The sequence below is a fragment of the Tetrao urogallus genome (assembly GCF_951394365.1).
Source record: "Tetrao urogallus genome assembly, chromosome: 13".
Classification (NCBI taxonomy): domain Eukaryota; kingdom Metazoa; phylum Chordata; class Aves; order Galliformes; family Phasianidae; genus Tetrao; species Tetrao urogallus.
In genome coordinates, this window is record NC_136826.1 from 3,796,997 (window position 1) to 3,817,878 (window position 20,882).

The 20,882-nt window shown below is 44.6% G+C and overlaps 1 protein-coding gene across 1 annotated transcript; it reads left to right on the top strand.

Moving 5' to 3' along the window:
* Positions 1-612: 612 nt before the first annotated feature.
* On the top strand, positions 613-13,572 carry SH2D1A (SH2 domain containing 1A; the record flags this gene model as incomplete). Its single annotated transcript, XM_079541786.1, has 4 exons — positions 613-749; positions 11,147-11,210; positions 13,140-13,275; positions 13,535-13,572. 4 exons carry the CDS (start codon positions 613-615, stop codon positions 13,570-13,572), a joined length of 375 nt encoding a protein of 124 aa, XP_079397912.1.
* Between the last annotated feature and the right edge of the window lie 7,310 nt (positions 13,573-20,882).

Consider the following 20,882-nt stretch of genomic DNA (forward strand, 5'->3'; position numbering starts at 1 on the left):
GTTTCAGGAAGGATGTGTGGGGCCTCCCTGCCTCCACTGCAGCCTGCCTGCCTCCAGCAGGAACAGTGATTAAGTACCACCGACCGACGGCTATGAAGACAACCCCTCAGAAGTAAATCAGCCTGGGGCCTGGGCTGTGGCTGGACACTCAAGCCTGCAGCTTGAGACCAGAAGTCTGGTGTGGCCACAAGCCCAAGCTTGCTGCCTTCAGTTTCTCACTTCTCAGGATTTTGCAAAAACAGAGGTTTAAGAACTCCATCTACAATTAGCAGAGAATCCTCAGGATCCTACTTGCCCCCTTTTGTCAGCACTTCAGCTCATGCCAGGCACCACATCCTGCGTGGGCTGAGCAAGGACACCTGGGCAGGGTGGGCTGTGAGATGCCTGTGATGCTGTCACAGCCTGCGAAACAGGAAGACAAAAAGTGGCAAGGGAAAAAAAACCCAGTGCTTGAACAAAAAGCAAAAGATGCAATGTTCGTTCTTCACTCTTCCCTCAGTGCTGCCTTGCCCTTTGCGGAGGCTGAGAAGTGTGAACACATCCTGTTTATCTCAGCAGCACCACCACTGTGCTGGGTTCAGTGGCAGCGGTGCAGACAGAGCTGGCGAGGCCATGGAAGCGCTGCCCATCTACCACGGGGGCATCACTCGAGAGACTGGGGAGAAGCTGCTGCTGGCGGCGGGTGCTGATGGCAGCTACCTGCTGCGGGACAGCGAGAGCATCCCGGGGGTCTACTGCCTCTGTGTGCTGTGAGTACGGGTGGCGGAGGGCTGGTAGGGCTGCTGCAGATCCCAACTTGGGAATCTGCATGGTGGGGGAGTCCCGTGCAGTGAGGCTGAGCGCACTCTGAGCACAGATGGGTGGGTGAGGGGCCATGGGCAGCTTAGCTCAGCTTTGTGCCTGCTGATTGCTGCTCCTCCAGCTCTTGCTGGAGAGGGCAGTGAAAGCATCGCCCCTGTGCGTTTTCACTTCAGGGTGCTCTTGGTCAGGGTGCATCCTATAATCCATCAGGCATGGATTAAACTACCTTTAAAGAATGAGGACTACTGATGGGTAACAGACTAATTGAAAACATTTCACCACATAAAGTGAATGGGGAAATATTCAAGGGGGTGACCTGCCAGAGAGGTATTAGTAGATATTGCCCTGGGAGAGCTGGAAAACGATGAAGTCACAGGACCTCATTTTAATGAGCATCTTAGTTTCCCTACTTTTGGCAAAGGCAGAGGAATGAGACATCCTTAGAGAGACTATTGTGCAGCCAAGTACCAATGCACTGTCAAAGCAAAGATTTGCCCATGCAGATGGTTGTATCTCTCTTCAGTAGAAGAAAAGCAAGAGAAAACAGTGCTAGGACTGGAAAGAAAATAGCTAACAGTGAGCAAAGAGAGGGCAGAAAGAAACAGCGGAGGAAGAACTGTTAGTCAGGTTTTCCCCAGAGGTCTTGAATACATTTCCAACAATACGCAATTAAGCTCCAAGTGAGCATTATTATTCTCCTGTTGCAGACCAGTAAATGGAGAAATGCAAGGAGGTAATAGGCAATCCACAAATATACCACCTCATAGCAGAACGTCTTCATGGCAGAAGATATATTCTTTCTTCTCTTCATGAAATCAGAAGATGAGACAAGACAGGCACTTCTGCTAACAAATACAGCCCTTACCAGCTAGAAGAATGTGAAATAAGAAAATGGAATAGAAGTAGCAAGGGGTAAGGAGTGCTATGATTCCTGCAATGGCAACAGGCAATAAAAGCAGAATCTTTTTAAAATAGCCATCAGAGAAAGTGATGATATACCTCCTTAACACTCAGAAGTCAGTCAGTGCAGATGGAACACCAGGGCGTTAGAGAAAGGGTCAAGCAGAACATTACAATGCTGCATAAAATAGGGAATTTTTTTTATTAGTCTAAATCAGGCTGTAAGTACATAACGTGGTCTTCTACCTACATGCAATCAGTTGGGATTTTTTGCCACGTTAATGACACATCTTCAAGAAGAAATTTCGTGAATTAAATATATAAAATGAAATATATAAAACGAGATATATAAAACAAAAATAGGAAGAACAGAAAGGATTGCTAGCTATAAAGCTCTGCAAGCTTTGGGGAAAGAGCAACAAGACCTATCTAACTGTATCTGGAAATTAAGGGCCTCTCAAGTCTTCTTATCATGTCACCTTCAAACACGTATATGCTATGCAAAGGGAAAAAAGAAAAAAATTGCTGATGAATTTTATGCGGGTTTCTTGTAGAATAGAAATCATGAACATTTTTTCTTTTATTACAATCCTCAATGTATGAGGGAAATTTCCAATAGCATCTTGGATAAATTCTGAGAAAAAAAATAAATGAAAAAATGTTGCAGTGAAAATGACCATACAAAGATGGTAAGGTGGCTGAAAAGTGGTAGAGTTAAAGCTTGGATCTAATGCTTCCTAATATTTCAGCTCAGATAAACAACATATCACACAATAACTTGGAGGACAGTTATCATAAAGGCATCAAGGAGTAGCCTCTCACTGGAGGTAGCAGTGACAGGTTAGATAAATGTGTGCCATAAACTACAGAAGCGCCTTAATAGGCAAATTTACTAAAGCTAAAGGTAAAATGTCTCTTCAGAAGAGAGAAACTAGAGAAGAAGGCAGGGAAACCATTAGAGGTGTAGATATATATTCAACAGATGATGCCAAGATGATGCCTGGCTTTGCAAAAATAAACCCATCAGTCCAAACCCTCTACATTCAAGTCCAAACAGCACGCACAGAGATGGAACAGGTGATGAGAGTGTATGTGTACAAGAGCTTGGTAAAATCCAAGGAGGAATCACGCAGCTCCCGTGTTCACAGTTTATCAAAAGGAAAACAAGAGTCAGGAAAGTGGCTGCCCTGCCCACCCTGATGCTGGTGAGTCCTGCAATTGCCTCCGCCTTTCTGTGGCTCAAGCAATGCCTCCTTTCTTGGAGAGACATTGTAAGTTGATGGTGGCACCCTGCTCTCTGCACTCCCCAAAAGCCTCAACGTAGTTTGGCAGTCTTTGAGCACACATAATAAGGGCAGTGGCGTTCACAGCCAGGTTCATTCACCTTTTGCTTTTTCAATTAAAAACTGGAGCCCTGACCTTTAAAAGGGAGAAGAGTCAAAGATTCACGAATCCCTTGCGCCTGACACTGATTTTACAGGGCAATCATAAAAGAGACAGGTGGTAGCATAAAACCTGACCTGTAGAGATGGGTAGCTGTGTCAGGCATGCCCCTGTTGTCAGAGCATTTGTCTAGAAAACTCTGCTTTTTCTCTGTTTCTCCTGTTTCTCTCTGTCTCGCTGGAATGCTGCTTTCTGCCAGCCCAAGTCACAACGTACACGCAGCATGCCTGCCAGTCTGCAAAGAAGGAGCAGATTTTGGTGTGGCTGTGGCAAAGCACAAAGAACCCACTTTCAGAAATATTTTATGACCACAGTTACACTTTGCACAGAGGGGTAGAATGGTTTTGCTTTGGACCAGGGTCACCTGGGGCTCCCGCAAACAAAAATGCTGCCTGCAGTCTTTGGCGAGGTTTTCTGTTTCAGATGATCTTCATGGTACCTCATGATCTTTGTGGTACCAATGCCATCATTACATTGATAACATATACTTTAAGGCCATCCTTTGTTCCTGTTTGACAGTGACAACAGAGGAACACACTCATTGCCTGGAAATTTGTTAGGGAAGAAGGAGGGAGAAGACTTTTACTGCTCCTGAAAACTGGAATAGAAGAAATATATATACTTTAAAAAAATGTACACGTTTTCTCTGTAAATGTGCGCTATGTGCAGCACTCTGAGGTGCTGCTGTCAATGCCTGGCTGTTCCAGAGAGCTTTCTTTACTGATACGGCTTCCTCGCCGCTCGATATTCCATCTGACGTTTTTAGCACTGTCAGAAATCCTCCGTGCACATTGCTCCTAATGAAGTCGATGGGGGACACAGGACTCAATAAGGGAGGACAGCTTGGGATGAAGCCTCCTCAACGGCGCATAAAAGCACATGGAGTGAACTCCTGAGAGTGCCAAAAGCACCGCTTTCCTTTACAGTTATATGACAGCGTGTGCAGAAACAAGCAGTTCATGCCTGAAATGGCACAGAGAAAGCAGTTTGTAGTTTGGGCCTTAACATTCATATACTTGGCGTGTTAGTAGCTGTTTCAGACCTTCAAATATTTCTCGGTGAATGTTCAGCTAAACATGACATACTTGTCAAATCCTATGTTCAGATCATTTGTTTGGAATCAGCCCTTCATGTGCTGTGTTGCATTCAATTTGCAGACAATAGTCAAAAGCCAGAATAGAATACTGTTTAGAGGACTTGAAGCAGCAGCAATGGCACTGAGGATAGGCTGTGATATCTGTGCTATCAGACTTTTACACACATTGTTATTTCTGCCACCGTAACCACAGTGCAATGTGTGGAAACTTCCTGATGAAGCAGATCTATCAGGTGTGCAGTGTGGGTGTGAGGTGGGATTACGAGTCATTTCAGTTCAGCATTTACTTTGTTTCCCATGTTTGACAGAAGTTACAGAATAATTGCATTCATTATAACGCTGCACATAATAAGCATCGTCCTTTGGAACAAAAGCTTCTCTCTGTGGGGGAGCTCCTCAACTCAAAGTTGATGTTGTACATATCATGCTCTATTTTCAGCTTTGAAAAAATCTTTTGCAGCAGAGCAGAGGTATTTCAGCTCCCTGCTGAATCTTTGCTAAGGAACAACTTGTCCCATGGCCTTCAGCTATTCCAGTGCATTTTCCTGGAAAGATTTTAGATCAGCAGCCTGAATGATGGCTAGTCACCGTGCTAGGCAGGCTGCACACAACAGAATGAGTGCAGTTGGTAGATAACAAAATCTAGATCAGCTCTACTCAATTTTCCAGACCTGAGCTTTGAAGATTTAGTTCAAGCAGTGATTTCAGCTCCAGGGATTTTATGGTCAGAACTGTGCCTCCCTGCTCGGAGAGAAATGGGAAATCTAATTACGAGCTACAATGCATCACTCCCAAGCAGTCCTACAAATGTTTCAAAGGTATATGAAACTATGAGATTTTACCTTTGTGATGTGCTGTTCTGTAGGACATCATCATTCACAAAGCTTTGCTACTGCCCCACTGGAGAATAAGTTCCTGCCTTTTCTTGTCTCAGATTGAAATCAATTCTTATTCTATTTCCAAATGTCAATAAATTCCCATTTGAGGCATTCCTTTCGGCTCTGCTATCCTATACCAGACCACCACAATCACACCTGCACGCTGTCCCTGCAGGTGAACCAGCTCTTCTGCTGGTCATCAGCAGTGCTCAAATGGCGATGCTGACAATCTTTCACAGCAGATTGCTTGCATATAGACTCACCGGCATTTCAGAAGCTTTGACATTCCTTTTTTCAGGCTTTTGCTCATTTTAGAAAAGAAAATCATGAGAATGCCTTTGCTTATAATGCTGCAGTGTTATGGTAGATCTACACATTACAGATTTGGTAGCACGAGTAAATACAGCAACAAGCACTGGTAGGGAATCAGTGACAGAAGTGTAAACTCAGATGGGCGTGTATGGAGTGCTACTGTGAGCTTGGTTGAGCTTTTCAGACCATGTAAACACTGATTTAAACTATTTTGTGCACTCTTGCTGACAGAGAACTTGTATCTTGCATATCATCTCAATGCAAATGCTATTTCTTCAGCATGGGTTAGCTGATGGGTGGTAATTGCTAAGCTGCTGTACCTTGATTGTATGCTTGAAACCTAAACAAGGCAGGAACCAGGCAAGCTGCTTGTCAGCCAGAAAATACACATTCCAAGACAGAATGAGGAGATATAAGCTTAAGCAGAATTTTCTCCTACATTAACTAACAAGACTCTTTGGCCTTTCTGTGCTTAATAAACCAAGTAGCAATATAACAATTAAAAGAGGAAAAAGAAAGCTGTTTAAGAGGGTGTCTGGATCTGTCTATCTCTTGGCAGCTGTCCCTACAACAGCAGCAGGGATGAGGAGTGGGGATCCCTCACGAGCACAGGTGGTCCTGCAGCCCCCAGACATGGCCACAGGGCAGCTGAGTCCCTCTTGGATTTCAATGCTCTGCTCCACTACCACCACCATGGGCCCACTGGGGTCACCCTCTGGGGTGCTGCCTGGGGCTGGTGCCCAAGTAGATGTGTGGGAGCCACCAGGCTCCTCTGGATGAGGTGGAAGAAGCTGTCACCAGACCCACTCAGTCTCTTGCATACTGTGTGTCCTCCAACCCCTGCTCTGCATACAGAAGTGCTGATTCCCCCATGGGCTCTCTTGTACTCATCTCCATAGTGTTGTGTGTGGTTTAACACTACCTCAGTTTGTGAGATGAAGAGCTTGCTAACTCTGTTTCACACTTGAGAAACTGTGACACAGGATGCTCAGGGCTGCAGCACCCTTTGGCTTTGGCTTCCCAAGGAGAGTGGGACAGGAAAGCTCTTTGAGAATACTCAGCATTACTATCCTGTACAGCCTGCTGACTGCTTGAATTGCTGCAGGCTGTTTCATTGTTTTTTTCCATTGCTTCCTGGCTGTTCACTTTCTCTGGATGATTTTTTCAGCCCTCCCCACCTCCAGCTCTTTGTAAGGCCCTCAGCTGAAGCCCTCAGGCTTCATTTCCCTGTTCCCCTTCCTGGTTCAGCCCAGCTCTAGCCCAGCACTTTGATTCTCACTGCTGTGCCATTGCCCAGCTTATGAAGCAGCCTCCCTTTTTCTCTCATGGCATTTCTTGACATTTCCCATACTTCAAAAAAGATTGAGACAAACACCCAAGAAAAAAATTTCAGCCTGAAGTGCAGAGATGTGGTGAACATACAAGAAACCAAGCATGGTCAACGTGCAGTGCTGCGGGCCACTGCTTGACAGCCGCAGCTCGTTCCTAAGCAATATCATAAAGAGAAATTCTCAAGGAAGATCAGGATGCAAGTACACCAGGTGAGAGGAGTTGATTAGTACATTGCAAAGACATCCAAATAAAAGTTATGTGAGGAGTAAGAAATTGATGTCATTTGTTGCTGACCCGGCTTTCCCTCATCTCTCCATCTTTCTCCCTTTATATTTGCTCCATTTTGGACCCAGAAATGAATACAAATTAGTTTAATAAAATTTCCCAACTGAGACACAAAACATTTGGAAATGATTTTAAAATACACCATGCAGCTGAAATGTCATGGTTAATTTTAAGCTGCAGCACGCAGCTGATATCCTCCGGCTATTTCAGCAGTGCAGAAGATTGTAATTATTCACCTGCTAAAGCAAATGAAGCTTTAACAAGCCTGATCGCAGTTGAAAAGGAGGAGTGGAGAGGATGGGGAGACAGATGCTGTCTCGGTATGTCATCTGTGAATGATGCCTTTGTAGCTCTTTGGGAGGAATTAGCCAGCTATAAAGAAAAAAGCTATAATACAAAATGGACTGTTCTCTGTAACAGCAACTTTTTCAGATTTCCCTTTGACAAAGTTTTCCCAGTTAACTTACTGCAGCATGGTTGTGACAGTACAGTTCCCAGCTGGTATAACACATCTATTTTTATGGGGAATTAAAAAAAAAAAGTGAAATGAGATTAAAAAAATATTATCAGTGGTGACCAAACTACTGTTTCTCAAGTGCTACCTAGTATTGTCTTTACAGCAATGGATGTATTCTACTTTTGATTTTTGCCTTTGATCAAGAGTCTGTGGGGCCCCTGTTCATGTTGCTGTTGATTCAGGATCGCTCCCATCCCTGGGAGCTTCCGGGGTGTGAATGAGGAGCTTTGTGACTGTGAGCAGGGCTGGGGCCAGTCCTTGAGCCAGGAGAAGGGGCAGGGAGCCTTGTGCTGGGTCTGTCCCAGGTGCAAAGAAATGTTCCTCTCCCAAGAAGTGCTGGGAAGGCAGTGTCACTGTGAGTGCTCTCCCAAGCCCTTCTCTCAGTGACGTGACCATCTCCTGATGATTCTCTCCAGCATGTAGATGAGATCAGGGCCCGGAGCACAGGTTTGGGTGGGTCTGGTATGCCTCAAGGTGTGCCAGTATGAGAGGCCCCAGATGACAGTGCTGTGCCTGTGCTGTCCTGTCTCTGTTATTTGCCTGTAGTGTACATGGCCACGCTATATAAAGGACCAATGTGTCACACTGGGAGCTTTTTTATCTGCCATAAATCAAGATAAATACAGACAACTGAGTTGTCCCCTAATGGTGGCTGGGGATTTTCTCATCTCCTTGTACTAATGCTCCAGTAAATGTATTTTTCCTCTTGCTTTTGCCTGATGTTTTGTAATCTGCAGTTTTAGAGGCAACATTCTGCTCAACCACAAGTTTAATTTTTCTGTTTAATTTTTAAGAGAAACAGCTTGATCTTCCTTCATCCCACACTGATCTCAGTAAATATTAGGTGCTTTGAATCACAGAAACCTTTCTCACCGAGGCAGTGCCCATGTAGCACTGAAAAGAGCTTGACACGTCAAAATGATGTCGCTTGCTTGCTTGTGCATGGAAGTTAGAAAGCACTTTGAAGTGGCAATGAAGTAAGTTCCTGCTACTTAACAGAAAGTTTTGATAAGATCATATTTGTTAGCAGAATACTTACCAGAAGAGCTGTAATCCACTGTTCTGTGGAAACAAAGATCCTGATGGAGAGCAGCTGGTCTCTCCTTAACAAATCCGTCCTCACTCCTTGCACGTTTCCTTGGAAGGAGCTGGGTGGTGGGTGCTGGGCTTGGGCCTTCGATCCCCTGCTGGGTGCCTTTCTTTCCTGATGTCTTCAGAGCCAACAGCGGGTGATAACACTGTGTTTCTCAACTTAAGCACTAGGAACCCCTTCATGCCTTGCTGCCTCTCCTCACCTGAGAAAAGTGTAGATTTGCCAGATGATTTGTAGAGCTCCCACTTGTGATAGGAACGTCAGACTCTCCCCATGCTTGGGGTGGGGATCAGCACTCCACAGTCCCAAATTCTTGTTGCTTTTTCTGTGTCTCATTATCTGAGCTACCCTTTATATTTTCTCTAGGCTTGAGTGAGTGATTTTATAGCTGAAATTCTTTTTATACGAGATAGATGTCTGTAGCATACCTCACCCTGTTTTGGTCCTTGACATTACTTAAGCTGACCTTTATTTACCAGTGTCTTACTAAACCCACCTAGCAGAGTGCTAGGAGCCACCAGACATTTCAGAGCAGCACCCCAGTCTTTAAGTCATGCAATCTCTTAGGAAGAGAAAGAGCCATGTCTGGAAAAATCAGACTCTAAAGAAACTGAAGCATCTGGAATGCTTCAGAAGAACAAAGAACAGGCACTGGTAACATGCACAGAATGTTATCAAAAGCAGGAGGCAAGAAAGAAAGTCTAGATTTTTACTAACTGATCCTATTAGAGGCAAAAAAAATAATTGTGGAGATGGCTAGATGCCTTCAAAGAGAGAGGACAAAACATCAAGATGCCCCTGGTATTCCCCAGAGCACTGTGGGCTGTAAAGTCCTGACTTCAGTAACCATACACTGACTGGCAATCTATGTGCACAGATGCAGGGAAGCCCCTTGTGATTTCCAGGAGTAAGACTGGAGTGAGCATCATGACATACTGAAGACATAGGCACAGCCTATGGAGGTTTTAATAAAGGACATAATAGTGCAAGATGGTCTAAGGGCACTGATGGCACTGAATTCCCTCAATGTGAACATATACATTAAGACGTGCTTCTAAAGAACCAGGCTTGAGCCGTGGCATCAAGCAGCAGTGGCTGGGGTTCCATGGGACAGACAGAGCAGCAATGCTCTCCTTCCATGGCCTTCCTTCCTGCTGCAGGCACAGCAGGCTTTGCACACCTCGGGCTCCTTCGGGCCCATCCGCAGCCCTGATGGCTGCAGCAGTGGAGGTTGTGGTGGGATGGCGGGGCTGTTGGCGGGGCTGTTCTGCTCTTGGTGTCCCACTGTGGTGCTGGGAGCTTGGTCCCCTCATTCCTGGCAGGAGGCAACAGTTTTGTTTCTCTGGGAGGTGAGGAGTGGTGAGGAGAGCTCACAAATCATGTCAGGGATTTTTGCCCCAACTTCGAAGGGTTACAGCAGTGTGACAACTGCTAACAGCTTCCTGTGCAGGTAAATTATATCTGAGCCTGCTTTGCAGAGGTTGCTCTAATGACTTGCTAACAAGGATTCATCCAGGAGCCATGACATGGAGCATAAGTAATTGCAATCATACGGTGCCTGTGTCATTGACGCTTTCTGCTATTCTGTAATAACTACTATAATACTGTGTATAATTGGAAAGAAATGTAGTGTATTTTTGCTTTCTGAAGAACTGATGCTGATAGAGTGAATGGCCTCTAAAATCCTGCTGGGTATTCATGTATATCTCTGTAGTGTAATATATGGTCTTCTTATCTGACACTGCCTAAATTAATGTTGAACCCGTGGAACTACTGTGAGTTCTCTCTGCTTCTGAGTTAGATTTCTGGATATTTACCATGTAAATCGTTTGCTGCATTGGGCTCTCAAGAGAAGCAGGACAGACTCTGCACATCAGAACACCTTGTGCTGTTAGTGAATGGCTCCTTCTTCTCGAGGGACTCAAATTAGATTCAAAAAAGAAGAAAGATTTCATACTCTTTCACATTCGGTGTTTGAGAATTAAGAATGTACTCACGAAGCAAAAGGTAATTTATCTGGATTTTGTGGTTCTAGCTTTCCAAACAATTGCAGTCACGTTAATTTCTTCTGGGAACATCTGCATTTAAATAAATCATAAAACAGGAGGTTTATATGCCAATATTTCACTTTTTATTTATACTTTTTTTCCCCCCCAGGGAAAATATTCTTGGTGTTTGTCAGTAAAAGAAGGTCAATGAAAAATTAAAAATAAAAATGCTGAAGCAGGCATCAAAGCATTGTCACTTAACCTGGAATAACAGAACACTGCCAGACTAGATCTAAGTCAGACCAGTCCCTCATCCAAAAAAACCCCGTATGTTAAAGACTGCCTCTGGTCTGAGTTCCAGTTTTCTATTGACCTTGAATGTTTATGGGTGGATTTATTGTTAAGGAGGGGTTAGCAGATGAGCCGACTCCCCTGTAATGGAGTGAAACCTGGCAGTAGAAATGAGGAATAAATAGCTGTTGGCTTTTTTTCCCTTCACAGGCACCAGGGTTACGTTTATACCTACAGGGTATCCAAGACAGAATCTGGGTCCTGGAGTGCTGAGGTGCGTGCTTCTCTTTTCTGAAAACTTCGGTATCCTGTTTGGTGTTAGTATTGATTTAATGAAATGTATTCAAATTATTCATGCTTCTGCAAAGTCTGATTTTCATTGAAGGTAATCGATGTTGAGCGAACCCATCACAAAGATGTCTTGGTGCCACTTCTGACAATCTTGAACTCATAAATTAATTCCCTGTTACATTTCAGCTGTTGCATAATGCATTAGTGCATTACTTTGCATCATTTTCAATGGCAAAAAAATATTATGTTTTTATAATTTGACAAGCACAATCAGTATTCAATTCCTTTCTATCTCACATGCCATTAACACTAGAATATTTAAGGAAATACTTTTCAATGCGCAGTGTTTTAAACTCAGTTTCTCTTCAGAAACTTGTTACAAAGTGTATTTTCACTTGGTTGATAAGAAACCAGTAATTCAGGCATAGCGTAACACTATTTGCAATACAGATGACAATTTAGATTGATGGAATCTAAATGATAACCTCAGTTTCTTTTATGAAGATCTTGTTCTTTGGATGTAATCTCCATATTGCTTTATAATTGTATTTCTGTTTGCACATTAAGCCTGATTTACAGACACTAAATAATTGCTATGCAGGCGTAATTTCTTGGTTACTGTGCTAGCAGAAGTGGTTGCAATGCTCTGGAAGACAGGAGTGAGTCGTGGTGCTACTTGGAATCAGGTCAAGAGATAAAACATGCACATTGCTGCAGCTCAGTAATTATCTGCCTCAGCCCTGAGAGCGGTGCTGAGGAAGAACTCACAACTTACTGCACAAGGGACACCCTGAGGATTTGTGCTGTCTGGCGAGTGGGTCTGGAGCAGTGCTGGAACCCGTGGGGCATCTACCTGTCAAGGGAGCTTCAAGGGAGGCTACAGCATGCTTTGGCCCTGATAACAGCAGTATCTGCAGTGCTCAGAGCTGAATGGGCCTCCTGCTCCTCCATGGTATCCATTGGATTCCTGTGCATGGGTTTTTCCTGGTTGCGTTTAGGCAAACTTCATCCGTGTTTCACAGAGCAGGCGTTCTGAGGGCTCAAGAATCTCAGTGAAATCTCTGTAGAGGAAGTGCTAGTTATGACACTAACTATTCCTTTATGCAACAATAAACCTTAGTGCAAGCAGTGTCAAGACCATGCTGGACTCTACTGCTAGGAACAGGAGTCTCTGTTTTGCCCTCCTTCTTGTCCCCATGGGATGTGCCTTCAAAGCTGATGCTGGAGATTTCCTGTCTCTGCTTTCTGCTCTGGGATGTGATGTGTGAGCAACCCCAGATCACATCCATCCATCAGGAATAATGCAGGGAAATGAAAACAGTGCCAGTCAAATCCCTCTTAATGGAAACCTCTGGCATATAGCAGTGGAGGCGGGATTTAGTGCAGCATTTGCAAAGATGCTAACATAAAAAGCTTGAAAAAATCCCATTTTTTATGAACTAGATAATGTCTGACTGCTTCCTTTGCACCAGAAGATGGGTGGGAATACTCAGTGAACACATTGAAAAGCAGTGAAGGCTTAAAGGCTTGCAATTGGGCAGTATCTGCGCCTGAGATTAATGGTGTGAGGTGAATGGTCAGTGCCAGGCAGCTCTCACAGTCATCTTACTGGTGTTTCCCAGGGGGACTGCAGACTGCCTTGACTTGGGATCATAAATAGCAGAAGACCACTTGAGAATGTGCTCAGCAAGAACCACGGGCTCTGAGTTTCATTTGCTGAGGCAGTGTTGGAATCATACTTGGATGGGAGGAGAGCAGGAATGGCTCATAGCTTGTTGTCGGCTGGCACCTGGAGGGGCTGAGGGAAGGGCTGGTTCCATCCCAACGCATAGCTGCCTTTCTGAGGACAAGTGCTCAACACCAGGGCACTGACTGCCTCGCCTCCCCTCACCTCTCACCTTTGGGTTCACAGACGGCACCCGGGGTTCACCGGCGGCTCTTCCGGAAAATGCACAACCTCATTTCAGCCTTCCAGAAACCCGACCAGGGCATTGTTACACCTCTGAAGCATCCGGTCATCAACCATGCGAAAGCCAGGTGTTCTCCAGGTACCCATGGGGTGCAGGCAGCCTCAGCTGTGAGGGGCAGGGCCCTCCATGGGGGTGGTGATCTTGAGCCTGAATGAGCCAAAAATATGACCCATTAGGGACTTCAACCTGATGAGAAAATCCATTTAAATACGTATATTCCTGAGTAATACATCAGAGGTAGATACTTGCCTTCCCCGCTGCTGTGGCTCTGGTAGGGGTGGGTCATCTGATCTGTTCTTTTTCATCCTTCTGTAATTCTGTGATTATTTTTCTCTAGGTAGAAATGACGGTCGTGACTACCTGCAGCCATCATGAAGACGTTTCCCAGTGGAATAACCCCAGCTCCCAGTAGTGCCTTCGGTCCTGCTCTAGAACAGCACAAGCTATGATAGTTAGTACAACTCTGTGAGTTTTCTTGTAACATTTGCTGAAATGTGTTTTATAGTATTTCTAGCTCAAAGTTTAGAAGTTTTAGGTTTCAGAATGTTTTTTTTTAATTTTAATTTTATTTCTTTTTTGTAAGAGGTAAGAGAAAAGCATCAACAACTAAATGGTGTCATATCTTTTTTTTTCTTTTTTGCAGTCCTAAGTGCAAAATATTTTCTAATCTCAAGACTAGTCACTCTATTTTACATAAACTGACTTTCAACTCTTCTATGCTTTCTTCTGATAGGCATTTATGGGCAAGACCTCTTTTGTAGGCTTAGGAAAATTGCTTATATCGAGCGTCCTTTCCTTGAACACAGACTTGGTGTCTGTGTGACTGTCGTACAGTTCCAAAAGGTATTCCAGACATGGCCTCAGGAGAATTCCCACTAGCTGATTTCCCATCATATCAGGCTTTCTGCAATCCAACAGAACCACTCAGTGCTGTCTCCACGTACAAAATTTATAATTTGCACAAAGAATTGAAAGCTCGAGTAACGTTCTGAGTAAATGAGAACAATCACTAGTGGAGAACCTCATACTTTTTATTTTTCCAATATTTTCTCTACTTGAAAAAATCGCCACCACATGTAAATAAAAAAAAAAAAAAAAAATATGTATATGTATTTACACAATATTTACTTTTATTTCATTGTCATATGTTTTAGTAAGTTGCTGCTGGGCTCCTGTAGGAGAGGCTTACATCTGGAGGACTTGTTGCCTTGCAGGGTTAGCACTGTCTCCAGCGCTGGAGCACTTGGCTGCTTAACTTGGTGAGCAGCCCGGGTTGGCCGGCAGTGGGGAACACTTCCCTACAGACTCGATGTGCTGGAGCCCTCTTGGTTTGTGTTGTGTTACTTTTCACCAGCAGATATGGGTCTATCACAAAAGCACTCCCTTCAAAGGACACAGCTAATGTTGATTGCAATTGGGTGAGCATGGCCAGCAGGGTGAGGGAGGTGATCCACCCCTCTGCTCTGCCCTGGTGAGGCCACATCTGGAATGTCCAGTTCTCCTCGGTTCTAAAAAGACAGCATCTCCTAGAAGGAGTCCAGCAGAGGGCCTGAAAGATAGTGAAGGGCCGGAAGCATCTCTCGTATGAGGAAAAGTTGAGAGATCTGGGGCTGTTCAGCCTGGGGAAAAGACAACTGAGGGGGGTCTTATTAATGTTTGCAAATATGTAAAGGGAGGTGGGAGGCAAATGGATGAAGACAGGCTCTTCTTGATGATGTGTAGCAACAGGACAAGGAATAATGGCCTAGAACTTGAACATGGGAAGAAACATGCGGAAGAACTTCTTTATGGCAAGGGTGACAGAACACTGGAACTGGTAGCCCGGAGAGGTGGAGGACTCTCCTTCTATGGAGGAGGTTGTATTGCTTAAATGTCTAATACTTGAATGTTTCATGCCTGTACTTCCAACTTCTTCAGCACAGCTTGGAAAGCTGGAAATTTCTGAGAAGATGTAGAGAGCTTTTCCAAAACCACCAGGCTGCAGGCTTGGGAGATCAGGACAGATCAAATCCCACCAGATGGGGGCAAGCTGTGAACTAGGGGTATGGGGAAAGGCAGGGCTGCAGCCATGTTTGTAGCATCAGGCTACACTGGGGGGCATCACCCAACCATTCTACCAAGCAGGCAGACAGATTTTCGTAATCCATTTAGCTGTTTTGTCCCAGATTCTGGCTTGTTGTCGCTTCACTGAAAAGGAAACAGTGAAGAGTTAAAAGGGCAGCAAGAACGGGCACTCAGCAAGGTTCAGCCATTTGAAGCAGCATTTTAGTTTGGATTTGATAAGGCTGCGAGTTTTATCTTTTATTTTATTCCTATAAGTGGCCATGTGTGTATGAACGAGAATGAGAGAGAGAGAGAGAGAAAGTGCAGCAATAAAACATTCATCATGAAGCACAAAATGCTCCTTGTAAACCCTCAGTGGGAGTAAATGCAATAAATAAACAGCTGTGTGATAACAGGAAGCGGTGGACAATGCTGTTGCAAATTTGTGACGATTGCTGTTCATTACTCAATGTCTGTCTAAATTAAGGCCACATTTAATATGAAGTGAAATGTCCTGCTTCCCCTCCCCTCCACTTTGCATCATATTTTACTCTCTGTATGTTTTGCTCCATGTCTCCCTGCTACTTATGCTGATTGGTTGAAGCAAGGGTCTTATCTTCATACAGTGCCATACAGTGAAGGATTCAGCATGATTTACTCTTTAATAAAATATTTAAAAGCTGTTTTTTTTGTTTTTTTTTTTTTTTTTAAATATTGTTAGATAATTCAGCAAATGTCAGCAGGAGAGGCGCAGTGCTGAACGCTACCAGCTCAAAGCACAACATTCAGCACCAGCTGATTCTGGGGCTGTGCTGATTGAACCCCTTCACCCCTTGTCTGTGCCTTAAAGGTTTCCCAGTTTGCTGCATGTCTGTGACGGATGCTCTGTGGCTGTTCCAGGTTTTTGCTCCTGCAAACCTTCCTTTCCAGGTACAAGCAGTCGCAGTGTGGGCTTACTGGGGGAGCTCCTTTACTTCTGGAGTGCTGTGCCTGAATCCTGGTTTAGGCTGGCTTTCTCAGGACAGAGGAACTAAGACAGGGTGTGCTGAGAAGTGGTTCCTGTAAATGACAGAACCATGGTGATAAGCATGGTGGTAAGCAATGTGCCTGAGGGCTGTTCCCTATAGAAATGTCCTGTTGACTTCGAGTGCCGCGTGGTGCAAATCCTGTGGTGCAGTGAGATGAGGATAGCTGCTTTGACTATGGGTGACTCCAGAAGAGCAATGTTATTTTTAAAAATAGATAAAATAGGCCAGAAGTTGGCATTTTAGAGCTAAAGCTGAGAACACTGTATGTGAGTTATTAAGATAGAGTCTTGGTTGTGTTGTTTCTTTTGGGTTCCCTCTGGAATCTGGAATTGCTATACTCTAGATCACCTCTTGTTTGAAGACAGGTAGAAGAAGCTGGGGTTGCTCAGTCTGGATAAGGCTCAAGGGAGACTTCCTTGCACACTTCCAGTGCTTAAAGGGAGCTTATAAACAGGAGGGATGATGACTTTTTATGTGATGGTGATTATACAAAGGGGAATGGTTTTAAACTAGAAGATGGGAGATTTAGATCAGAAATAAGGAGGAAATTTTCCAGCCAAGAGTGATGAGTCCCTGACATGGCTGCCCAGAGAGCTGTGTGGATGCCCCATTCCTGGAGGTGCCCAAGGCCAGACTGGATGGGGCCTTGGGCAGCCTGATTTGAAGGGATGTGTCCCTGCCCACAGCATGGGACAGAACTGAATTATCGTTAAGGTCTGTTCCAACCCAAGCCAGTCTGTTATTCTGTGCTTTTATGATGCTATGATTAAACAAGCTGCAGACAGTCAGAGAAGCTCACACTATCCATCACAAAAGGAGCTGGTATTTGGTTATAGGAACAGTAACATGGCAAGTACACAGATTTCATGCATTTACTCTGCTAGGAAGTGCTACAGATCCTTTTAGAGAGCAGTGTGGGCAGGGCTTCATCAAGAAACATCTGTGTCCCCTTGTTTCTTGTTCCTTTCTACCAGCCCCTCTGGGCTCAGCAGCACTGACTGCTCTGTCCCCACCTGCCCTGGAGCTCCTTCTCCTCCCACTTCCCATTTGCAGCCCTGGCTCTGGCTGCTGCTTCGGTGGATTCACCAAAGGACTCTGTGTCCTGGCCCCCCTATGCAGTCTCCCGCCCAGCGCAGGAGATGCTGCTGCTGGTCCCAAACAGTGCTGCTTTTACCTCAGCCAGACCCTCCCCTGCTCCCTGGCTGGGCTGTGACAGGCCTTCTGCAGCAGTAGATCAATATCCCAGGCCATTTAAAAATTCCTTTCTTACTGCAGCATCCCTTTGGCCTTGCTGCCTCCTCATCCACCCAACACAATCCTCGTGCAGGGTCAGCACCCAGCCCAAGCTGCTCCCATCAGCTTTCTACCGTGTACCCCTTCCTTCAGCTTTAAATGCTCCTTCTGCTCCCCCACTTCACTCTCTCCTCCTCTCTGCTGCATGTGCTGTTTTTTTAAATTTTTTTCTTGCACAGACTCAGGCAGTAGTTCATCAGCACCTGTTTGAAGCAGGCTGGGAAATCAGATCTACTGAACGAGCAGATGCTTCATCCATGCTACTCGTCCCTTAGCACCACTGTCTTCACCCACTCAGTTCTGGGAGTGCAAAGGCACAGAACAACACGCCTTTTCACTCTCACACTTGCTCTGACAAGTATAAGAATCCGTGCACAGAAACAAGCTGTGGACCAGCATGTAGTGCCACAGGAGTTATACACATGAGCCCTGAATCAGAAGTATAATTCAACACTGCCAGCAAACCCACTGCGACATTCACACTGAGAAGTACTCTTTGAGGACCTCATTTTGATGTACGGAAGCACTTCTTCGTGACACAACCAGTAAAATCCCTAAGATGTGGTTTAAAATAAGACAACGTCACATGCTGTCAGTTTGCACCTTTATTTTTTAAAAATGAAATAGTCAAAGTACTTTCTTTTTCAAATATCGACACATAATATATTAACTTTTAATATTTACAGCGTGTTGCTGGGATGTTCTTGTAGAAAATGCATGCTTCTGGTCTGAAACCCAGAGCAAAATGCATCAGACCATGTAACTGCAGCCATGTAACATAACGTGTACAGTATCCAGTCACTATTCAGCACAGGAGTTAGAGCAGGAATAAAAAATTGGGATCTATTGTTTCCTAGCAACAAGGCTGAGGCCGTTATAACACAATTTCTGTAAGATCAGAACCTCTAACTGGTGTCGGACAGAAACCAAGATCTTGGCATACATTGTAAACATTTTACTGTTCATGAGAAAGCGAAAAAGGAACGTTACTTTGACATATATCGTATGCTATGCTTCTCTTCTCTTTTATCGACACTTCTGCCCGAAGAGTATGAAGACTTAATGTGTTATCATGGTTCATACAAGTAAAATACTGTCAAGGACACAATCTGATATACTAACATTTATTAAAAGGCTAAAGTCCACCACGAGATCTAAGGAAAAACTGGGAGCTGCCGAACGCGTTTCCTTAGACAAGGAATGGCTGGTGGCCAACGTCTGGGCGCGTGCCCGATGCCAGCGCCCCGCTCCTGCTGAGCCGTGGTTCTCCTCACAGCCGGGACGCTTGTGACCTGGTGATGGTTTGTGTCAAGGACAGCTTGAGTAACAGTCAGTGTTTGTCGGGAAACCCTCGCGGCCGGCGGTGTCAGCTGTGCTCCCCGCAGCAACCAGCACCTCGGCAGGACCCTGCCTTCGTCCAGCTCCAAGCGCAGCCCCTCTGCCGCCTCTTTCACCCCGAGCTCTGTGCCTTCCCACAGCACCGAGCAGCGCCCCGACAGACGGACGGACAGCCCTGAGGACGCCGGCAGGGAGCGCCCAGAGCAGCGCCCGCTGCGGCAGGGAGAGGCTGTGCCTGGTGGGTGCAGCTGGGAGGGCACTGCGGAGCTCGGCCTGAACAGCCGGCACATGAGCACCGAGTCGCACATCGACCAGTTCATATACAGGTATTTGGCTATGTTCTACATATAGAGCTATATATATATTTATACCTTTGAAATGTTGTAGGCTGGCTAAATAAATAGGAACGCAAAGGAAACGTTACTTGTACACACTATTGATTTGGCTGTCATAAAAAATACACAGCACGTGTCTCTCATGGTAGGTACTTGGCTACAGGATAGTGTGCAATAGTGGGTCTTATTTTTTGTTTTATTTTGTTATTTTATAATTTTATTTTATTTGTTTTTTTCCTTTTGCAGAACCTTGTTTGCAGTGCAGAACGCTAGCATCAAATTATCTGATTTAAAGAACGATACACATTTCCATGCACTTATTTTTCCTTTGTTTACTTTTACTCATTTGGGTCTCTAGGTGATAGTGCAAAATTAAAAAAGCAAGAAAAAAAGGAAAACTACAAAACAAAACCCAATGCTCAGAAATTATTCTAGCTACTAGAAGAAGGAAATGGAGACTGAACTGTTCCCTGCCTCCATCTGAGGTTGTTCATGGACACAGTGGCCCACAGCTGTTTGCTGTAGCTGCAGTTCTCACAAATCACTGCTGGCCCACGTGGTGCTACGACTTCAGCCCCCAGTGCTCATTCATTAATGAATGCTCTTTAGCACTGCCGACTCGACACGACACTTCTTTTTAGTTTCCTGAATTTCTGAAACTGTTTTGATAAAGGCATTTTTTCCTGTTCTAACAGGGCCGAGTAATATCACCAGATTCTTCATTCATCCAGATTCTTGTAAGAGATACTATTCAGAAAGATACCTTAGACTGTCCACCCAGGAACAGGGAAAATGCCAAACTTACTCTTAGAGACAAACTTGTAACACTTCCCGCTCTTCGACCTTTTGGCATTATCTGAGAACAACAGTAATCAAGGCAGTATTAAAAAACACAGCTGTAGGTAATACAAAGTGCATTTCCTGCATATAATACAAATATAACTTTAAGAAACTAAAGGCACAAGCTAACTAAATAGGTATTACATACTAGAAATGCACAGTTCAATCTAATAGCTTCAAAAATTTGTTTATAATGGATATTTAAAGCAGTTTGAAAATGATACGTCATTATTGAATTGCAAAAAAGTATAATTGCTTAAAATATAAGTAAAATAGACTCTAATATTTGACATCTTGGATCAGTGATAAAATACATCATCACGTTTATGAATGCACTCTCTATATACAATTCATAAATTATTTTTCCATTGATTAAAAGCATATTAGAGGCTCAAGGATTCAAAGGTCCATTTTTAGGCTGGTGTGGAGGTATTCAAATTCTCCATGATTTTATGGAAAATTGTGTCAAACGGAACTGCTGTTGGCAGCTCCAAATCCTGTACAACAGTTAATGATGAGCCTGAGCAAAATGTGTTTTGGTCCACGGGTCCCCTTGGCTGTGATGGAGGGTGGTCAATGGGCCAGGATCTGCTCAACCTGACCCCGAACCTCTGAGCCAGACTCTGCACCCCCAGAGCTGCTCTGGCTGCAGAAGGAGTAGGGGGAGTCTGCGTGAGGCTGAGACCCAGAGGGTCCAGGTCTCAGGTTCCAGTTCAGGCTCATCCCTAACTTTGGTACAATCTGCTCCACATGCCCAAAAACAAGGTGAAAAAATGAAAATTTGAAAGGGAAGAAAGACAAAGAAAGC